Source organism: Canis lupus, chromosome 18, assembly GCF_011100685.1.
Source record: "Canis lupus familiaris isolate Mischka breed German Shepherd chromosome 18, alternate assembly UU_Cfam_GSD_1.0, whole genome shotgun sequence".
Lineage (NCBI taxonomy): Eukaryota > Metazoa > Chordata > Mammalia > Carnivora > Canidae > Canis > Canis lupus.
This window is the reverse complement of record NC_049239.1, coordinates 51,459,291-51,478,012: the sequence shown is the minus strand read 5'-3', so window position 1 is coordinate 51,478,012 and position 18,722 is coordinate 51,459,291. Positions and strand designations below refer to the sequence as shown.

The window sequence follows — 18,722 nt, the reverse complement described above, 5'->3', positions numbered from 1 at the left end:
GGCTCCAAGCACAGAGCACACAACCCTCCCCACCCCCGACACATGATCGGCCTGTGCCACATGTTGCTTCAGACTTTGCTCACTCCCCCACCTCTGGGAGGTGTGCTGGGAGGGCCCCCCCCATACCCCAACTCAGAGTAGGTGGGCTCCTGCCAGGTAGAGAGAGGAGGTACCAGGGACTCCAGGAGAGCCCACCTGACTCAGGCACTCCCCAGGGGAGCCCTGATTCCCTCGCAAAGTAAATCAGACACACACAGGTCATGCTAGGGTCCCAGGGAAGGTTTTAATTCCAGTCCCTGAAATCTGGGAGACATCAAGAACCTCCTTGAGAAGACCTGGGGAGCCTGCCTTCTCATCTCCAACAACGGCCAGGAGAGACAGGCCCCCCCAAAATATAATTTCTGGTTCAAAGTTCCCAGGAAGTGGGGCCCAGCTCACTAGCTCAGTGACTAGTCCAAGGTCAGCAGGAAGAATGTTGCTTTGGCTTAAGAGGAGCCACATCTTCTTTGTCTGGGATGGTGAGGAGAAGGCTGATCTCGTGGGGGTGGGGGGGTGGGCTCACTGGGGACAGGGAAGACAGTCTTGTCTGGTTAAGGCAGCTCTGGGCCACACAGTGTGCAGGCCCCGAGGAGGGCAGAGGAGTCCAGACCAGTGATAGCTGGAGGGGAAGGCCATGCAGCAGCACTGGGAAGCTGGCCGGACAGACCCCGAGGGGCTTGTCAATCTGCCTTCCTACAGCAGGAAAACGCAAATCCTGGGTTTGCTGCCAGCTGCTCCAAGGGGGCCCTTGGCTCTGAAGAGCAGGGTCATGGTCCTAGAGGGACACCAGAAGGGGAAAAAGCACCGCAAGTAAGAAGCTGAACCAAGAGGGGAACACCAGTGCCTATGGGGTGCTGAGAGGAACAGCCTTGGTCTGGCCCAGGGCAGCTCTACAGCCCTCACCCCTGGGCTCACCAGGGCCACCCCGCTGCTGGGGCCTAGCATTCCAGCCCTCCCTGACTAGTCCTGGTTGCAGGGAGCTTCATCCCCTAGCCCCACCCCGGCTCCGTTTCCCCAAACCCCCAAAGTGCCCTCAAACCCAAACCATTCTAACTGGGGCCACAGAGCTGACATAACCACTGACTCTTTCTGGGTTTCCTTCCAGGAGGCTGGGCTGGGGGAGGTGGTGGCAGGAGGCAGAACAGCTCCTGTGGTTCTTACCATCTGCTTTTCTCTTCTGAGGGGACACAGCTGCCCTAGCCTGGGGGGGTAAGAAGAAAAGCCCCCCTTGAGAGCCTGCCTCCAACTTGGCAAGTAGCCTCCTCCACATCAGCTTCTCTGGGGCGGGGGCGCTGCTGGGTCAGTGCAGCATCAAGATGCGTGGGGAGCATAAGCCCCTTTCTGGGCAAAGCTCTGACATGGTCTCCTGACAGATGCCAAGCCAGGCCAGGCCAGGGCAGCCCAGCCGCCTTCCCTCTCACCCTCCCTCCCTCCCTCCCTCCCGTCCCATCAAAACCTGCCCTGGAAGGAGGAAGGGAATGACAGATTAAAAGGTCCCTCCTGCAGGGAAGCCTCAGGCAAAAGGGGACTTGTGTGGGGTGCACCTGGGTGGCTCAGTCGGTTAGGTGTCTGACTTTTGATTTCATTTCAGCTCATGATCTCAGGGTCGTGAGATCAAGCCCCACATCAGGCTCTGTGCTCAGCACAGCACCTGCTCAGGATTCTCTCTCCCCCTCTCCCTCTGCCCTCCCACCCCTGTGCCACTTGCATGCACGTGTGCACTTTCTCTCCCTCTCTAAAAACAAATGGGTGTGTGTGGGGGAGCTTGTGAGCTGACAGCAAAGCTAAGGAACCTGGGCAGAAGGCAGGAGGTGCTGAGGGCTGAGCAGAGCTCCCAGGCCCTCAGGAAGCCCGTGTGTGGTGAGGCCGCAGGGACCAAAGCTTTCAGGGATGGGGACCTGTCCCAGGGAAGCAGGTGGCACTGGCCCCACCTTTTTGATGGCTGTCCAGTCCTCTAGGATGTCGATCTCCTGCAGCATATACACGATGTAAGGACCTGCAATGGGGGGTCAAGGAAGCAGGAAGCCCAGTGGAGAGGGCAGGTGACAGGCCTCCCGCTTGGGAGCTCCAAAACTTGGGGGAGGCAGTGTGGGGAGGCCAGGAGGCTGAGGACCCTGGTTAGAGCTCAGGTTCTGCCTCCTGCCTCTTGGATCCCAGGTTCTTGGGGCAGGGCCTACGGCCTCATGAGTCCGTGAAGCGTACTGAGCCTCACCCCCTACCTCCCCTTAGTTCCTCCTCACTCCTCCCTCCAGTTTAAAGGTCAGTAGGTCAAAACCCAGGTCCCCCACTAGGGGACCTTGATCCCTCTATTCCCTGTCCCTTTAGTATCCCTTCATCTGGCCCCTTCTACACAGACTTCACAGTCTCTTCCATTCTAGAGACGACCCTCCTTTGGTCTCCCACTCCCTTCCAGAGTGGGAGGGTCTGCTCTGTCCTCTTGGGCTCTGTACCTGATGCCTCCACACCCTGACCTCCTGTTCAACCCACAAGTCCTCAAGGCCCAGACTCCTCCCTCCCTGCCTGCCCTGACTGCCATCACTGGGCGGCCAGTGTCCTGGGAGCCTGAAGGCTGCAGGAGTACCCGGGGGTGCAGGTGGAGGGCATGTGGATCCTGCTCCCATCTGTGGTGGGCTCTGCCAGGGAGGATGAGGGCTCAGCAAGCCCTGGGCTAAAGTGGCTCATGCCTAATGTGAGGCTGGGCAACTACTGTGTGGGATGTGGGTACCCCCAGCTTAGGCCACAGGGTTGCAGAGGACAGAGAAGCCATAGCTATTGGGGGGAAACCAGGAGAGGCTTCACAGAGGAGATAACAGGCACAGAGAGGCAGCAAGGCATTCCAAGAAGAGGGTGGGAAGTGAGAGAAGGCGGGGTGACGTGGTGTTGGTAGGAAAATCTAGGACCTGTTGGGAATATTGTGGGAAAGCCAAAAGAACCTCAAAGGAGACTTCCCTCAGGAAGTTATGGGGAGTCACTAAATGGATACTTCTGTTTCTCTATCCAGCCCAGGAGAGACCCAGGGCCTCACAGGAAATTCCTGACAGTTGGATTTGCCTGGACATGGCCACATGATGCCAAATGACCATAAACTGCCATAAATGACTGCCTTCCGTGTCCCCCCACCCCCTCCCTTGGTTTGGAGCTAACCCTGCTGTCCTGCCCAGGTCAGGCCGCCGTGGGTGGAAGGATACCAGAAACGAGAGGTGCCTTCTTCCTCTTGCTGGGTGGCAGGGAGTCCCAGGTCTTTGCGCTGCTTCTGGCGTGCAGTTTGTCATCCCACCACTCTGTGCCCCCAGACCCAGAGTCAGGATCAAAGAGCTGGCCATCCCTGGACACCCCACCCTTGTAGCTGTGTCCATCACGTGAGCCAGACCAGCCCCTACCCCTCCTCTCCCTCCCAGGCCAGTGGAGAGCACCCTGGGCCAGGGGCTTGGAAGCTGAGGCCAAGGCTAGATGGCAGAGCCATGCAACCCTGGGGAAGAGGTCACTGTACTTCTGTGAGCCTGGTTCCTTCATCTGTTTAGTGGGCAGTGTGACAATGACAATTCTGGCCTCCCTGGGATGCCATGTGAACACAGGCGCTGTGGACACGGAGGGAACTGTGGCTATTGTATGTGTGGGTGTGTCAGAATGACACCTCCTGTTCTGGAAAGAGAGCAGGGGCCAAGGAGGGCAGGGGGACCGTTCTTTCTGAGCCTCCTCTGTGCACCAGGCACTGGGCTGTGTCCTTTCTGTGCCTGGTTCCATTTAGGCCCCAGAGTGACACCATGAAGCAGGCTCTCCTACATGCTCCCTGTGTAGGCAGAGCAGCAGGTGGTGTGGGAGGGCAGGATGGGGGGTGGGTGGGAGGGGTGGGGGCATGGCTAGAACAGTGCCTAGTGCAGCCTCACCAGAGCTGATGTCCAGACTCTGGCGGTCCTCTTCCAGCCTCTGGATCCGCTCTTGCAGCTCCCCCTGCAGCGTGTCATAGAGCAGCAGCTTCTCGCTCTGGAAAGGGTGAAGGTGCTCAGCAGGGTGGCAGGGACAAGCCACCTTCCGTTCACCTCCCCCAGCCCAGCCCGCAGTCACATTCACCTCCAGGTGCTGTTTGGCTCCCTGCAGCTCACATTCGTACTTATTCCGGATCACGTCCAGACAGAAGCCCTTGTAGATCCCTGTAGAGGGAGGGAGATGGGAAGCCCTGCTTGGCCAGGGTCTCATGTGTCCAAAAGGGGGAGCCAGGAGCAGAGCTGGGCAGGAATGAGGAAAGAAGGGAACAGACAGCCATGGGCTCTGGCAGAGGAAGATGCGAGGAGGCCTGGGGTCACCCCAGAGCACAGGACAGCCCACAGACCTGCCACCTGAATGCGGATCTTGAGGCTCCGCTGCAGTCCCCCCAGAGGCTCTGTGTATTCAGGTGCTCTCTCAGCCCCCACTTCCTCCAGCCGCACCCTCAGCTGACTCAGCCGTTCCCTGAACAACCTGGGAGGGAAAAGGCAGCACATGTTTGTTCATCAGACACGTGGCTAAGCGCCTGCTCCATGGCAGGTCCCATGTGTCAGGCCCTTGGCTACCCCTGCCCAGCACCAGGCCCGCTGCCTCCTCACCCCAGGGGGCCTAAAGACCCAGCCCTAGACGCCCCGCGCTCACTTCTCCTTGAGCTCCGAGAACTGTTTCTCCAGGTCCAGCATCTCATTGACGCACTCGCTGCGACGCCGCTCATAGTCCTCGTCGTCCATCTCTGGGACAAGAGGCCAGTCAGCTCTGGCTGAGGAAAAGCGGGCGGACGCTTGTGTGCACATGTTGGGGGCTCACCTGAGCTCTCTTCCTCCGATTCAGTCTGGCTGCCGCTCCGCTCCTCCTCGCTCTCTTCCTCCTCCCCATTCATCTCAGCGGCCGAATCACCCTCTGCTTCCATCTCTTCTGTGTCTTTGCTTGGAGGCTGGATGGGCATCTGGGCTCTGGGAGGAGGGGAGCCATCACTTATCATCACCCTCAGTTCTGAGTGAGAAAGTGACCGTGTGGGGAGTCAAACCAAGCCCTGCCCAAATATCTCCCAGAAGCCTGGGAGCCACAGAAACGCTCACAATCTTGGACATTGTTGGTGATCCCAATCTGGGGAATGCTGGCCAAGGTGATGGTCCAGAAGCTGGGAAACACCAAGGATGGATTCCCCACTGCCTCTGGGACTGGGCCCGCACTCGTGGCTGGGGTGTTTAAGGGCCTGCACAGACTGGACTTGAAGTACTGAGCCAGCTCCTTTACCCCACCATCCTTAAGTGCGCCATGCCTTCATACTCCCCACCCCGTCCATTGATCCTTTCAGCTGGAATGCCATCCACTTCTCATCCTGAGAACACTCTGCAATCCTCATTTTCTCGCTGTGTTCTGGATCAACGCCTATGTCCTTCTGCTTTCTCTGGAGCCTCATATTACCAGTACCCCCATCTTCACTGTTTCTCCAATCCTTCCTCTTGACAGCTTCTACCCATGAAATTTTAGATGTGTTCGGGTATTGTCTCCCATTTAGAAATAGCAGAACACAAAACCTCGCCCTATTCCACTTAACCACTCCCCATTTCCTACCTCACAGCTACCTTTCCCAAGGCTCTGGCTGTTCCTACTCTTTCACTAACCAGAGGTTCCATTCCATATCTCTATGATTGCCCTCAGCTGAAGTGAATTCTGTGGCATCAACCGATGTCCACCTTGTGTCCAATGCCAGTATTTTTTAGTGCTTATCTTCGTTGACTTCTCAGGAACAATGAACACTATTAATCATTCTTTATTTACTCATCTAAGATTTATTGAAGACCTAATATATGCCAGGTACTGTCAGATGCTATGGTCAGATGCTGGGCACGATGGAGCAGACAGACACAGTCTCTGATCTCAAGGAGTTTGTAGGTTCCTGGGAGACAGGCAATAAGCAGACCGTACTGTGGTATGAGAACGGTTAAGACTGGAGGACATATGGGAGAGGCATCTCACTGGAACCTGGAGCTTGCTCCAACAGTGAGGGCTTGCAGAGGAAGATCCTTGCTGCAGCAATAGGGAGGACTTGCAGACAGATGAGCTGAGATGGCTGGAGAGGGAACATTCCAAGCAGAGTGAATAGCATGGGCAAAGACTCTAGAATGAGGGAAGGGGCAGAGGTGGGGGTACATGAGTCTAAGCCTCAGAGAGAAATCTGGGGTGCAGAGATCTGGTCATCGGCATATAGTGAGTGCTTCAGGCCTTGGGAGAAGGCACAACCAGCAAGGCAAAATGTGTGGAGTGAGAAGAGGTCCAAGATAGAACTCCCAGGGCCACCAAAGGGCCAGGTGATGAAAGCCCTGCAAAGGAGAAGGAAATTAGCAAGAAACAGAGGAAGAGAAGCACAGTCATGGGGAGAAAGAATTTCAGAAGGAAGTACGATCATAGTGCCAAATGCTGCCAAGAGATCAATTATGAGGAAGACTAAACAGTCCACCCAACAGTTAATCTCTACCTACTGAAGGCTTCGATTTCACTGTGATGTTCTTCCAACTTCTCTGAGCAGGGTACTGTAGTCCTTTAGATGGATATAGACACCACTCCCTCCAGGAAGCTCTACTTGTTTACATCTCCTCTCTATTTGCCGTTTTCACGTCTGTCTATCCAATCAGGCTGTAAGCCTTACCAGGATGGGGATGCACATGCACCTCGTTCACCCAGCACAGTACTTACTTCACTTCACAACTGGTGGATATGCAAATACAAATTAAACAAAGCACACTTTTTCAGGGCAGCTTTTACTTCTTGATTGCCCCAGGACCCTGTAGTGGTAGCAAACCCAAAGTATTCTGTTAACTTTCCTTGACACACTGGGACGCCTGGGTGGCTCAGGAGTTGAGTCGGCCTTTGGCTCTGGGCGTGGTCCTGGGATCCGGGAGTCCCGCATAAATTTTCCCTGCGGGGAGCCCTTGACACAATTTGAGTTGTGTATAATTAACTGTCTCGCGGCTCAGTTTAGTCTCATTCTTCAATGATTTCACAAGTGAACCTGAGCCGAAAACCTCAGTTCTCCAAACCAACCTCATCTTTCCCATTCTTAAGCAGGAACTGAGTTCCTGCAGTTCCCAAACTTCGCAATTCCTCTTCATTGTAAAATTATATATATTTCCTTTGTCTCCAGCTGTCTCTGATTCTACTGAGGGAGCAACATTAAATCACAACCTCCCCTCCTTACCCCAGGTGCAAAAAGAGGCTAACCAAGAGGATAACCATTGCTACTCTGAGCGTTCTAAAGATTGCAAGGCGTAGGGGATGGAAAAGCAAAGTATAAGGCGCTGTACACACACAATTTATATTTTTAGAAAGTGAGCATTTCGGGGCGGACCTCCACGGAAGGCCGATTCTTGTCCTTGGAGAGAGCCCACCCAGACCCCTGCGCGGCGCGGGGCGCCAGGACCCTCCCGCTCCGTTCCATTCCCGTCTGCGCCGGCGCCGCGGGCGGGGGAGTCACTGCCTCTTCGGCGGCCAACAGCGGCCCCGCGGCGCCGCACGCGTCCGGCCGGTTAGGTCTCCGCTTCGGCCCTGATTGGCCCAGCTCCGACCGACTGGCCAGAGAGGCCGAACCAGGTGCCCTGAGGAGCGTTACGCACCGTGGGGAGGGGGCCTCCAGCTTGACTTCTGAAACTCCCTGAGAGGTGCCCGCGGCTGCCGGGCTCCCGGAAACGACGCGCCAGTCCCTCTACTCCGGGAGGCGGGGCCCGCTGCACTTCCGCATACGTCATCAGGAGGCGCCGGTCGCGAAATTCACAATTAGGCAGCTCGCGGCGAAGCATGCTGGGATACCGCGGGGCCGGTCTCCATAGCAACCGGCCGACATTCACGCAGGGTTTCGGCCGGCTGGCGGAAAAGACCCCCGTGGTTTCCTTGCTGTGCGGTCGGCGCCTCTTGGGCCGCAGCAACCTCCTCCCCACCCCTGTGCCCCCCGCCCGGGGAAGGGAAGAAGCTGCGACCCCCCCCCTCTGCCCGCCAGGTCCAGGAGAGTCATGGAGCCAGCTGTAGGTGTGAACACTCATTTATTTACACATGGTCGTTGGTAGGCAAATAACCCAGTCTGTTGGACGGCACAGATTTGGCACGGAACCTGCAGACCCTTCCTTTCCCCAGAGCTCCCGAGGGTGGAGGCCTGGAAGAACCAGGAAGTTTAGTTTTCTGCCCCAAAACTAAGAACTAAATTCAGCGCCTTTATCTGATTTCTTCCAAAAAGTCCATTTTGTTAAGTACTCAGACTTCTCAGTCTGCCCCATTCATACTCTTTGCTCTCCGACTGCTCACCCACCCCAGATTGTTAATAATAATAACAATAATACTGTAATAATATTAATAATACTTCACATTTGTACGAAGCTTACAGAATGTTTTCACATATAGCATCTCATCTGAGCCTCCCAACAGTTCTGTGAGGTAGGTATTTTCACCTCCCCTTTTACAGATGGGATAACTGAGGCTCAGAGAGGAAATGGGATTTGCTCAAGGCCACACAGCTAGTTAGTGGTAAAGCTAGGACTTGATCCCAGCACCCCATATTCAAGTCCAGTGTTCCAACACCACAGCTACCACGGTAAAAGTGGAGTGACATTGATTATCCCTGTCAGGACTGAGGGACAGCCTAAGGAGGGAAAAGGCTGAGACTTCTCCGACTAGGGGAGGGAGGGCCTCAGCAGTGACGAGGGGAGTCAGGGTACTTGGCCTTCAACTCCTGTTTGAACTGGCGGTAAAGGATCTTATTGTGCTGATTTTCTGCCTCCTTTTGGGGATGGAACTTCAAAGCTTCCTTAAAGCCCTTATGAACCAGGAAACCTTCGTTCAGCACCTCGAAATCAAATCCTGCCACGTGCAGCTCACAGGCCTGTTGGAGGAGAGACAGGTCAGTGAAGTTGGATGACATTTCTAGGGCTGAGACTGGCATCCCTGAAGCCTCTCTCCAGCATCCCTACTCCTCTGGAGGCATCTACACCATCCAACCACTTCCTCAACTAGGACTATCCTGCCACATTGCCTCCTTTCCATCCAGGACCACTCATAGCTCCCAGCGCCCCCCACTCCTCCTCCCCCATTGCCCCTGCCCTTTCCCTTATGGGCACCTGGCTGATGCGATTGAAGCCGTACTGGCGAAAGCGCTCGTCGAAGGTGGGGACCTTGCCTCCAGCCACGTAGAATGGTTCCCAGGGGTCCTGCCAGGGCACTACGTAGGCAGGCCTCAGCAAGCTCTCTTCTGGCAGGTTGACCCAGCGGGAGTAGTTGGTGGGTGCCTGACAGGGCGTGCACAGCCCATAATAGAAGGGCCTCACCTCGCCCACTTGGTAGAGCTGCAACAGCTCATTCTTGTTCGTGGGCATGCGGCGGGCTCGGCGGATCTCAAAGGCAGGCACCACCAGTGCTGTGCCCGCCCACTGCTTGCTCTGATCCAGCATTTCCCGAAGACCCCTCCACAGCCCCTCACTGGGCACCATGTCCACGTCGATTACCAGGGCATAGTTGGCCCCCTCACGAGCCAGATTCCTCAGCAGGTTATTGGGGTAGGAGACGTTGGTGCCCAGCGCATAATTGATCCCCGGCTGGGCCACCCTGGCTAGCTTGTCAAAGACCTCCTGGCAGGACCGCAGCAAGGCAAACTCCCCAGGCTCCCGGGGATCAGGCACAGCGGCCTCGTAGCGCGAGGGGCACACAAGGTGCATGGCCACCCTGGCGCGCATATCGGGGCAGTGGCTGCTCAGCGCGTAGGTCAGCACCGTGGCTAGCTGCGCTTCCTCCTTGGTGGCCGCGAACACCGCCACGGAGAGCGGGCCCTCCCAGCGCTCCAACAGGCCCGACAGGTGCAGCAGGTTGTCCACGCTGGCGTGAGTGGCCAGGATCACATCATTGGGGTCCATGGTGGTCTTCAGTAGGCCCCTGTAGACGCGGTAGTCGCCACTGGCGTCCAGGACGCCTCCAGAGGCCAGAGCGGTGCGGAGTTGCGCCTTGACCTGGTCCACGGACCGCGGGGACGGGGGAAAGAACTCGAAATACTGGTCTTGCTCCTCCTGCCCGTGGAGCCCGGACAGCAGCGACAGGTAGAGCAGCTGCAGCATCGCCACCAGCATTAGCGCGGCCAGAAGCAGCTGGTAAAAGGCGCACCGGATGGCGTAGGACATCTGCATGGCTCTCGGGGCTCCGAGCGCGCAGCAGGGACCACCGGGCCGCAGCCTTCGCAGCCGCAGCAAGCCCGGATTTACCGCAGCCTGCCGAGCACAGCCGAAGCGAGCCGAGGCGAGCCGAGCCCCGCGCAGCTTCCCCGTCGGAGCGGGCCTTGGGGCGCGCCAGCTCGCCCCCTGCGCGTGAGGAGGAGCTACTGCATTCGCCGCCGCGCCGCGCCGCGCTTTGCAAACCCTGAAAAGTGCCCGCGGCAGCGCCTGCGGGGTTCCCAGGGAGCCGCTGCCCGCCCTCCCGATCAGTGTGCGACGCCCCCGGACCCAGCGCGTTCTGATACACCGGCGCGCTCCCCCCGCCTTAGGAAAGGGAAGCCGCGGCGGAGCTCTGGGTGCAGCCGGGGGAAGGATGATGCGGGTTCGCGGCCGCGGCGGGCGGGAGGGGACACACAAAAAGCCCTTTCTCTTTCCGCCGCCTCTCCCTCCGCCAGGTTCTATGAAACCCACACTGAAGCAGGGATGCGGAGAGGCTCCGGAGGTGCGGAGGAGATGAGAGATAAGTGCATGTAGGAAGGGCCGCTCTACGTGGGACGAGGTGGCCGAGTGGTTAAGGCGATGGACTGCTAATCCATTGTGCTTTGCACGCGTGGGTTCGAATCCCATCCTCGTCGGTCGTGTTTTACACGAGGTGAGGGGGTGTACTTTTCTGACTTCCTGGGAAGAGGGCCCAGGGCCCAGTGGCCCGTAAAAGACCCGAACTGGAACTCTGGCTGATGCCAAATTGGGATCCAATCTATTATCTGCGGCAATTAGAGAAACCCCTCTGGAGGTGCCGCCTTATTCTCTAAAGTGGTGGAATTTGGTAGTAGTGCGGTGTCTGATCACTGAAGTTATCACTCTGTTCAGGCCACTGACAGCAATTTTCCTAGGGGGAGACCTTCCGCGATCCCCACTCCTACCCCTACCCCCGCAACACACACACACACACACACACACACACACACACACACACACACACACGTTTAAGCAGGAGGCCTAGAATACCTAAAACACCGGCCAACATATACAGAAACCCCTTAAAAAGCATTTGCGAAATAATTAATCCATGGGCTCTAGACGAGGAGAGGCTGTGGGGAAAGGCAGGTACTTTCACAGCTCAATCAGTTATATATGATAACTATATGAGGTCTGTGAATCTTGGGAAGGTGCAGACCGGGAAGGGCTTCCAATTTTCAGGACAGGGCTTCCAATTCCTCCCTATAGGCAATGGGAAACTAAGGTTGGTTTTGTATTTTAAAAAGCAAGTTTAAATTTTTTTTCTTTTTTTTTTTTTTTTTTAATTTTTATTTATTTATGATAGTCACAGAGAGAGAGAGAGAGAGAGAGGCAGAGACACAGGCAGAGGGAGAAGCAGGCCCCATGCACCGGGAGCCCGATGTGGGATTCGATCCCGGGTCTCCAGGATCGCGCCCTGGGCCAAAGGCAGGCGCCAAACCGCTGCGCCACCCAGGGATCCCAATTTTTTTTCTTTTATTTAAGAGACGCAGCAAGAGCACAAGCAAGGGGGAGGGACAAAGGGAGAAGCTGATTCCCCACTAAGCAGGGAGCCCAAGGTGGGGCTGGATCCCAGCACCCTGGGATCATGACCTGAACCAAAAGTGGATGTTTAACCAACTGAGTCACCCAGGAGCCCCAGGAAGCCAAGGTTGATGAATTGAAGAGTAACCAGGGCACCTATATTCTGCAGCCCCAGCAAATAACACCTACTGAGCACCCGCTCGGTGCCAGGGGCTGTTAGGCACCCCGGATGAAGCCTTGCAGGGGACTTGACAGGTACTATCTTTGAAGATTTGCACTGGTGACCTGTGGTAGGAAAGCGGACAAAAGTATATGCAGACCTGTTTGGCACAGGCCTTGCAAACTGGAGGCTCGGGTGTCAGGTTTGGTGCTGAGTCTTTGACCCGCTCAGTGTTGAAAATTACAATTTGAATCACATTAGTTGTTGGCTTTGGCGAATCAGGAGATTTCACATAAAATCCACATTTCCAACTTTTGTTTTATTTTTTTTAATATTTTTTTTAATTTTTATTTATTTATGATAGTCACACAGAGAGAGAGAGAGGCAGAGACACAGGCAGAGGGAGAAGCAGGCTCCATGCACCGGGAGCCCGACATGGGATTCGATCCCAGGTCTCCAGGATCGCGCCCTGGGCCAAAGGCAGGCGCCAAACCGCTGCACCACCCAGGGATCCCCCAACTTTTGTTTTAAATTCTGAAAGATCTGGCAATGCCAGGCCTGCATTTCAACAGGGTGACAATTGGCCAGAACTAAGAGTAGCTCACCCTTTGCAAATAGTTTTCTCTTTGCCAAGGTCTCAACCCTGCCCCTTCACTATTCACCCTGGCCCCTGGGCATCTGAGTCTGAGTGCTGAGTCTCAGCACTCAGATGATACCTCCCTCTGTCTGCCCAGGCACCTGCTCACAGTGTCTTCCACCTGCCACACACTATAATGCTAGCCACATAGCCAGCATCAGAATGTTATTTGTTGAATGAGTGAATAAGAAGCTTCTGAAGTGTCCTCAGTGGCCTTAGCTTGAAGGGAGTCTGAAAAGTAGCAACTGAATCTCACTGAGGTGGCAAGATCAGGGAAAGCTACATGGAAGGCCCAGAGAAAGGCCTACTGCCTGATATCGGGGCAGAAGGGCCTGGCTGGGGAGAGACACTGGCTGTTATGATAGAGTGGAGCATGAGAGATTCAAAGACCAGAGTTGATGGGATGCCTGGGTGGCTCAGCGGTTGAGCATCTGCCTTTGACTCTGGATGTGATCCCGGGGTCCCAGGATCGAGTTCCACATTGGGCTTCCTGCATGGGGCCTGCTTCTCCCCTGCGTATGTCTCTGCCTCTCTGTGTGTCTCTCATGAATAAATAAATAAAATATAAAAAAAAAAAGACCAGAGTTGAAAACCATTAATAAGGGATCTGCTTTCCACATACCTTACATTCTGCATCTCTTTCATCTGGCCATTCCTGATGTACATCCTTTTATATGAAACCTGTGATCCAGCGAGTAAAACAGTTCTCTGAGTGCTGTGATATGCTGTCGAATTAATTGAGTCTGGGGTGTGTGTGTGTGTACGTGTGTGTGTGTACTGCTGGAACCTCTGACTTAGAGCCAGTCAGAAGCACAGGTAACCACTGGGTCTTGTTCTGGGCATCTGAAGTGGGGCTGGTCTTGTGGGACCGAGCTGTGAGATCTGATGCTGTCTTCAGTTAGATGGTGTCAGAATTGAATTGTATTGGAGGACACTCAGGCGATGTCAGAGAGTCGCTTGGTGTGTGTGAGGAAACCCACATGTCAGAATTGGTGTCAGAATTGTGTGTATAGAAATACAACTAGGGATGCCTGGGTGTCTCAGTGGTTGAGCGTCTGTCTTTGGCTCAGGGTGTGATCCCGGGGTTCTGGAATTGAGGTCTGCATTGGGCTCCCTGTAAGGAGCCTGCTTCTCCCTCCACCTGTGTCTCTGCCTCTCTCTGTGTCATTCATGAATAAATAAATAAAATATTTAAAAAAAGGAAATACAACTGAATTTTGTGTGTTGATCTTGAATCCTCCAATTTTACTGAATTTGCTTATTATCTCTAAGCATGTGTGTGTGTGTTCTTTTTTTCTGTGAATGTATGTATGATATCATCTGTGAATATGGATGGTTTTACTTCTTTCTTTCCAATTTGGATACCTTTTATTTTTCTTTCTTGCCAAAGTGCTGTAGTTAGGACTTCCAGTACAAAGTTGAGCAGATGAAATGGTAAAAGTGGGCCCTTTCCTGATCTTAGGGAGAGGCTTTCAGTCTTTTATCATCGAATATGACATTAGTTGTGGATTTTTCATAAATGTGCATCATCAGCTTGAGGAAGTTCCCATATATTCCTTGTTTGTTGAGTGTTTTTATCTTGAAATGGTGTTGGGTTTTGTCAGACGTTTTTTCCACATCATGTGGAGAAAGAGATGACCATGTGGTTTTACCCCTTCATTCTTTTTTTTTTTTTTAATTTTTTAACGATTTATTTTTGTTTATTTATGATAGACATAGAGAGAGAGGCAGAGACACAGGCAGAGGGAGAAGCAGGCTCCATGTAAGGAGCCCGACGCGGGACTCGATCCGGGGACTCCGGGATCACGCCCTGGGCCAAAGGCAGGCGCGAAACCGCTGAGCCACCCAGGGATCCCTTACCCCTTCATTCTATTCATGTGGCATATTACATTAATTGTTTTTTGTATGTTAAACTACCTTGTATTCTGTAGTAGATCCTGTTTGGTCATGGTGTACAATCCCTTTAATGAGCTGCTTGGTTCCATTTTGTTGAAATTTTTACATCTATATTCGTAAGAAATATTGCTTATTACATTTTCTTGTGATGTCTTTATCTGGCTTTGGCCTCAGGTTGATCTCCTCACAGAATGAATTAGGAAGTGTTCCCTGCTCTTGTATTTTTTTGGAAGAGTTTGAGAGGATTGGTGCTCATTCTTTAAATGATTGGTAAAACTAGCCTGTGAAATTACCCAATCCTGGGATTTTCCTTGTTGGGACGTTTCTGATTATTGATTCAATCTTGTTATTTGTTACAAGTATATTCAGTCCTCCTATTTCTTCTTGAATCAGCTTTGGTAGTTTGTGTTTCTAGGATTTGTTAATTTCATCTAGGTTTCTCATTTGTTGGTGTACAACTGTTCATAGTATTCTCTTATAATACTCTATTTCTGTATAATCAGTAATAATGGCTTCACCTTCATTTCTAACCTTAATAATTTTAAGGTCCTCTCTCTCTTTTTCTTAGTCAGTCTAGTCAGAAATTTGTCAGTTTTGTTGATTGTTTCAAATAACCAACTTTTAGTTTCACTGATTTTCTGTTGTTTTCCATCCTCCACTGTGTTTCACTCTACCTTAATATTTATCATTAACTTCCTTCTGCTAACTATGGGCTTAATTTGCTCTTCTTTTTCCTAATTATTAAAGGTGTAAAGTTACGTTAGTGATTTGAGATCCTTCTTGTCCCCCCCCCCCCCTTTTAAAGTAATCTCTACCCAGTGGGGCTCAAACTCAGGACCTTGAGATCAAGAGCCACAGGCTCCACCGACTGAGCCAGCCAGGATCCCCCCCTTCTTCCTCTTAATGTAGGCATTTACACCTATAGATTTCCTCTCAGCACTGCTCTGGCTGCATCCCATAAATTTCAGTGTGTTGTGTTTTCATTTTCTTTTATCTCAAAGCATTTTCCAATTTCTCTTTCAATTTCTTTTCTTTTTTTTTTGAGGGAGGATTTTAAAGGTAGTTCCTTTATTTATTTTTATAGCAGTCATTGCAAATTACTCATAGAACTTAGTATACATTGTATAGATTCTTTTTAAGTGTTGAGGTAAAAAAAATAGTGTTGAGGTATTGTTGACATACAATGTTATACTAGTTTTAGGTGGACAACATCCTGATTCCACAGTAATTCCAGTCACCTGTCACCACACAATGTTATAACAATATTATTCACTATATTCCTTACGCTGTACTTTTCATCTCCATGACTTGTTTTATTTATTAAAAAGATTTTATTTATTTATTCATGAGAGACACAGAGGCAGAAGAAGTAAGCTCCCCACAGGGAGCCTGATGTGGGACTCAATCCCAGGACCCTGGGATCACAACATGATCCAAAGGCAGTCATTCAACCACTGAGCCACCCAAGAGCCTTGACTGATTTCTTTTATAATTGGAAGTTTGTACCTCTTCATCTTCTTTGCCTATTTATTTTCTTTCTTTTAAGATTTTATTTACTTATTTGAGAGAGAAAGTGCATGAGAGAGAGAAGAAGTTGGGGGAGGGCAGACTCCTCACTGAGCAGGGAGCCCAATGCAGGGCTCGATCCCAAGACCCCAGGATCATAACCTAAGGCAAAGGCAGATGCTTAACCAACTAAGCCACCCAGGCACTCCCCATTTCCTTCTCCTCTTGCATCCACCAGTTTGTTCTCTATATTTATGGGTCTGTTTTTGCTTTTTGCTTGTTTTATTGTTCAGATTCCACATAGGAGTGAAATCATATGATCTTTGTCTTTCTCTGATTTATTTCACTTAGCATAATACGCTCTAAGTTTTTTCTGTGTTGTTGCAAATGGTAAAATCTCATTCTTTTTTATGGCTGAGTAATATTCCAGCATGTGTATATGTGTGCATATGCATCTTTTTATTTTTTTTTTAAGATTTTATTTATCTGAAAGAGACAGAGATGGTGAGAGAGAGCACGAGCGGGGAGGAGAGGGAGAAGCAGGCCCCCTGCCCTGAGGAGAGAGCTCGACAAGGCGCTCAACAAGGGGCTCGCCCTGGGATCATGACCTGTGTCTAAGACAGACACTTAACCAACTGAGCCACCCAGGTGCCCCACATCTTTTTTTATCCATTCATCCATCAATGGATACTTGGGCTGCTTCCATATCTTTGGACTCTTTTTTAACCCATTAATTCAGAATGCATTGTTTAAGTGGTACTTATTTGTGAAGTGTCTACTTTTTGTTACATATTTTTACTTTCATTCCATAGTGATTGGAAAAGAAACTTTGCAGGATTTCAGTCTTTTAAAATGTATTGTAGTTTTGTTTGGTGGCCTAATTTCTGATCTCTCCTAGGAGGTGTTCCTTGTGCAGTAGAGAAAGAGGTACATTCTGCTGTTTGTAGGTGAGCGTGTGTGTCTGCTTGGTCCAATTGGTGTATGATGCACCAGCTCCTCTATGTCCTTGTCAATCTTCTGTCTGGTTGTTCTGTCCTTCATTGAAAGTAGGGTATTGACGTGTCCAACCATTCTTGTAGAAATGTGTAATTCCTCCTTCAAATTTGTCCATTTTTGCTTCATATCTTTTTTTTTAGGATTTTGTTGTTAGGTGTGCATGTTTATAATTATTACACCCTTTTATGGATATATAACAGCCTCCTTCATCTCTTAAATAATTCTTGACTTGAAGTCTATTTGGTCTGATATTAGTATATTCACCCCAACTGTCTTTTGTTTACTATTGGCATGGAATACCATGCTCATTCTTGCCCATTCTTTCATTTTATTTTTATTTTTTATTTTTTAAAAAGATTTTGTTTATTTATTCATGAGAGACACACACACACACACACACACAGAGAGAGAGAGAGGCAGACACACAGGCAGAGGGAAAAACAGGCTCCATGCAGGGAGCCCAACATGGGACTCGATCTCAGGTCTCCAGGATCAGGCCCTGGGACCAAAGGCGGCACTAAACTGCTGAGCCACCTGGGCTGCCCTCATTTTATTTCATTAATTCATGAGAGAGAGGAGGGAGAGAGAGAGAGAGAGAGGCAGGGACACAGCCAGGAGAAGCAGGCTCCATGCAAGGAACCCGACGTGGGACTCGATCCCAGGACTCCAGGATAATGCCCTGGGCCGAAGGCAGGCGCCAAACTGCTGAGCCACCCAAGGATCCACCCATTCTTTCATTTTCAACCTATTTGTGTTTTTTGCTCCAAAGGGAGTTTCTGGTAGATAGCATACAGTTGCATCATTTTTAATCCATCTGACAACCTTTGCCTTTTATTTTATTTTTTTAAAGATTTTATTTATTTATTCATATGAGAGAGAGAGAGAGAGAGAGAGAGAGGCAGACACACAGGCAGAGGGAGAGGCAGGCTCCATACAGGGAGCCTGACAAGGTGTCCAGGATCCCAGTCTCCAGGACCAGGCCCTGGGCTGAAGGCGGCGCTAAATTACTGAGCCATCCAGGGGGCTGCCGAACCTCTGCCTTTTAATTGGAAAGTTGAATCAATCCACAACCAGGAGGCCTCCTCTTCATGGGAGGGTGAGAAACTCAAGGCCAAACATTGGCCTTCAAATATTTGTGTCTCTCCACCAGGCCTATCTCAGTTCTTGCCACATAGAGCCCTCTACAGGTGTTTGCTGATGGCCCCTGGGAACTTCCGAGGGAACTGGGGCCCACTGGCAGAGCTGCATCAGGCTGGGGAGGAGGCAGTGGCCAGGGGACTGGGTATCAGGAGAGGAGTGAGCAGGTGCATCCTTCTGCCCCACTATTTGTTTCTGTCATCGAAAGCTGACTATATACTGATTTAATGGGTGAGGCAGGGGGCTGGGTCTACTGGGAAGGAGGTTGGGAAGATGGAATTCCAGGTTGTGATATCATAAGGATGTCTGAGGGGTAAGTGTCCTCTTTTGGGGCCCGTCCTCCATTGCTCAGCCCAACGTGGGCTTGCTCCAGATGACTGTGGACCAGCCCCCGTGGGTTCCCTGGCACTGTTGCCTGGCCAGTAGGATGGGTCTGGCAGGTCTAAGGAGCTTTGGGTTCAACAAACAATCTGTGAAGGTGGGGAAGGAGAAGGGACCCAGGAAGCATGGGGTCCTGTCCTCACCATTCCTGGTCAAAGGGAATGGCCAGGCCTCATGGTCTACACAAGGTACCTCTAGGACTACAATCACGGTTCAGTAGATGCCAGTCTGTACTCCAGCCCCGACCTCTCCCTAG

At 51.8% G+C, this 18,722-nt stretch overlaps 2 protein-coding genes and 1 non-coding gene across 5 annotated transcripts; 1 reads left to right on the top strand and 2 right to left on the bottom strand.

The window, feature by feature from the left end:
• Nucleotides 1-264: 264 nt before the first annotated feature.
• BRMS1 (BRMS1 transcriptional repressor and anoikis regulator) lies at nt 265-7,797 on the bottom strand. Of its 3 annotated transcripts, none has more exons than XM_038563842.1 (10): nt 7,641-7,797; nt 4,831-4,976; nt 4,666-4,756; nt 4,370-4,497; nt 4,111-4,190; nt 3,927-4,023; nt 3,228-3,320; nt 1,971-2,035; nt 1,201-1,240; nt 265-814 (listed from the first exon to the last, which is right to left on the bottom strand). In XM_038563842.1, the coding sequence occupies exons 2-10, from the start codon at nt 4,967-4,969 to the stop codon at nt 807-809; spliced, it is 741 nt and encodes a 246-aa protein (XP_038419770.1). In that variant the 5' UTR covers nt 4,970-4,976; nt 7,641-7,797; the 3' UTR covers nt 265-806. The 3 variants fall into 3 exon arrangements, with proteins under 3 accessions (XP_038419770.1, XP_038419769.1, XP_038419771.1); XM_038563841.1 differs by having other exon boundaries at nt 4,831-5,016; nt 7,641-7,790; XM_038563843.1 differs by lacking the exon at nt 3,228-3,320 and having other exon boundaries at nt 4,831-5,016; nt 7,641-7,790.
• A 249-nt stretch (nt 7,798-8,046) lies between these two features.
• B4GAT1 (beta-1,4-glucuronyltransferase 1) lies at nt 8,047-10,331 on the bottom strand. The gene is made up of 2 exons (XM_038563840.1): nt 9,132-10,331; nt 8,047-8,896 (listed from the first exon to the last, which is right to left on the bottom strand). Exons 1-2 carry the CDS (start codon nt 10,185-10,187, stop codon nt 8,705-8,707), a joined length of 1,248 nt encoding a protein of 415 aa, XP_038419768.1. The 5' UTR covers nt 10,188-10,331; the 3' UTR covers nt 8,047-8,704.
• A 433-nt stretch (nt 10,332-10,764) lies between these two features.
• Nucleotides 10,765-10,846, top strand: TRNAS-GCU. Its single transcript has one exon. It is a non-coding gene; the product is annotated as a tRNA-Ser (tRNA).
• The last annotated feature ends 7,876 nt before the right edge of the window (nt 10,847-18,722 follow it).